The sequence below is a fragment of the Cherax quadricarinatus genome, chromosome 66, assembly GCF_038502225.1.
Source record: "Cherax quadricarinatus isolate ZL_2023a chromosome 66, ASM3850222v1, whole genome shotgun sequence".
Lineage (NCBI taxonomy): Eukaryota > Metazoa > Arthropoda > Malacostraca > Decapoda > Parastacidae > Cherax > Cherax quadricarinatus.
The window spans coordinates 3,621,724-3,624,757 of NC_091357.1; the positions used below are offsets into that span (position 1 = coordinate 3,621,724).

Sequence of the window (3,034 nt, forward strand, 5' to 3'; positions counted from 1 at the left end):
ACAACAACGCTGTCAGTGAACACGCAACAACGCTGTCAGTCACCAACATGCAACAACAACGCTGTCAGTCATCAACATGCAACAACGCTGTCAGTCATCAACATGCAACAACAACGCTGTCAGTCATCAACATGCAACAACAACGCCGTCAACATGCAACAACAACGATGTCAATCAACATGCAACAACAACGCTGTCAGTCATCAGCATGCAACAACAATGCTGTCAGTCATCAACATGCAATAACAACGCTGTCAGTCATCAACAACAACGCTGTCAGTCAACATGCAACAACAACGCTGTCATCAACAACAACGCTGTCAGTCATCAACAACAACAACGCTGTCAGTCATCAACAACAACAACGCTGTCAGTCATCAACAACAACGCTGTCAGTCATCAACAACAACAACGCTGTCAGTCAACAACAACGCTGTCATCAACAACAACAACGCTGTCATCAACAACAACAACGCTGTCATCAACAACAACAACGCTGTCAGTCATCAACAACAACAACGCTGTCAGTCAACAACAACAACAACAACGCTGTCAGTCATCAACAACAACAACGCTGTCAGTCATCAACAACAACAACAACGCTGTCAGTCATCAACAACAACAACAACAACGCTGTCAGTCATCAACAACAACAACGCTGTCAGTCATCAACAACAACAACTCTGTCAGTCATCAACAACAACAACGCTGTCAGTCTTCAACAACAACAACGCTGTCAGTCATCAACAACAACAACGCTGTCAGTCAACAACAACAACAACGCTGTCAGTCATCAACAACAACAACGCTGTCAGTCATCAACAACAACAACGCTGTCAGTCATCAACAACAACAACGCTGTCAGTCATCAACAACAACAACGCTGTCAGTCATCAATAACAACAACGCTGTCAGTCATCAATAACAACAACGCTGTCAGTCATCAACAACAACGCTGTCAGTCATCAACAACAACAACGCTGTCAGTCATCAACAACAACAACGCTGTCAGTCATCAACAACAACAACGCTGTCAGTCATCAACAACAACAACGCTGTCAGTCATCAACAACAACAACGCTGTCAGTCATCAACAACAACGCTGTCAGTCAACAACAACAACGCTGTCAGTCATCAACAACAACGCTGTCAGTCAACAACAACAACGCTGTCATCAACAACAACGCTGTCAGTCAACAACAACAACGCTGTCAGTCAACAACAACGCTGTCAGTCAACAACAACAACGCTGTCAGTCAACAACAACAACGCTGTCAGTCAACAACAACAACGCTGTCAGTCAACAACAACAACGCTGTCAGTCAACAACATGGACCGGCAGTATTTTTTTTAACTAAAATACGTTTATTTACATTTTTCATAATTGTTCGTGTTTTAATATTTTAATATATATTATTTTAACCACGGACGAGTGTTATTGATCAATAACAACACTGCGCTAGCCAAGGAACCGAACCCATGTTGGTATTGATCAATAACAACACTGCGCTAGCCAAGGAACCGAACCCATGTTGGTATTGATCAATAACAACACTGCGCTAGCCAAGGAACCGAACCCATGTTGGTATTGATCAATAACAACACTGCGCTAGCCAAGGAACCGAACCCATGTTGGTATTGATCAATAACAACACTGCGCTAGCCAAGGAACCGAACCCATGTTGGTATTGATCAATAACAACACTGCGCTAGCCAAGGAACCGAACCCATGTTGGTATTGATCAATAACAACACTGCGCTAGCCAAGGAACCGAACCCATGTTGGTATTGATCAATAACAACACTGCGCTAGCCAAGGAACCGAACCCATGTTGGTATTGATCAATAACAACACTGCGCTAGCCAAGGAACCGAACCCATGTTGGTATTGATCTATAACAACACTACGCTAGCCAAGGAACCGAACCCATGTTGGTATTGATCAATAACAAACCATACCCCCGGCCGAGATTGAACCCGCGGTCATAGAGTCTCAAAACTCCAGCCCGTCGCGTTAGCCACTAGAACAGCTAGCCACAATAAGATTCATCCAACTAGGTATATTTCTACACCACGCTAGCTGGAGATTCGTCTGTAAAAACTTGCATTTGTGATCACAGAGGTGCCTGTGCTAACCTTCCTATGGTGTAGAAATACACCTAGTTGGATGAATCTTATTGTGGCTAGCTGGTCTAGTGGCTAACGCGACGGGCTGGAGTTTTGAGACTATGACCGCGGGTTCAATCCCGGCCGGGGGTATGGTTTGTTTGCAATCGTGTCATTACGATTTCTTGAGTCGTGATCAATAACAACACTGCGCTAGCCAAAGAACCGAACCCATGTTGGTATTGATCAATAACAACACTGCGCTAGCCAAGGAATCGAACCCATATTGTACTGGCCTAGGTGAACAGGATGAGCAGGTCCTGTTCACCTAGCACCATAATGTTTCTACCCGTACCGGGGACCGAGCCACGGACCTCTGAGTGCTCTACCAACCGAACTACGGGACATTTACTGCACGTTCCTACGTGAAAAAAAAAAGTTTAAAAGCTATTTCCTGTTCCGTTCACGAACTTCTCCCGTGAAAAAAGTAACATTATTGGTAGGTAAGACACATAGGCAACAGTTAGGCAACTTTATTCCGAAACGTTTCGCCTACACAGTAGGCTTCTTCAGTCGAATACAGAAAGTAGGCAGGAACAGTAGAGAAGACGATGTAATCAGTCCATCACCCTTAAAGTCGTAGAATTTGAGGTTGTCAATCCCTCGGCCTGGAGAAGTTCAGTTCCTGAAGATAGTTCCTGACTATGGAACTGAACTTCTCCAGGCCGAGGGACTGACAACCTCAAATTCTACGACTTTAAGGGTGATGGACTGATTACATCGTCTTCTCTACTGTTCCTGCCTACTTTCTGTATTCGACTGAAGAAGCCTACTGTGTAGGCGAAACGTTTCGGAATAAAGTTGCCTAACTGTTGCCTATGTATCTTATCTACCAACCTGTCGGTATTGTATACCATTTTGATGTTCA

General features: G+C 44.3%; 1 protein-coding gene across 1 annotated transcript in view; it reads left to right on the forward strand.

Annotated features, from left to right (window-relative positions):
* The first annotated feature begins 285 nt into the window (after nucleotides 1-285).
* The window catches only part of LOC128704208 (vitellogenin receptor Yl), a 32,982-nt gene continuing 30,233 nt past the window's right edge, over nucleotides 286-3,034 (forward strand). The window contains exon 1 of the mRNA XM_070099004.1: nucleotides 286-498. Coding sequence (XP_069955105.1) covers nucleotides 286-498 — 213 coding nt within the window. The remainder of the gene's footprint in view (nucleotides 499-3,034) is intronic.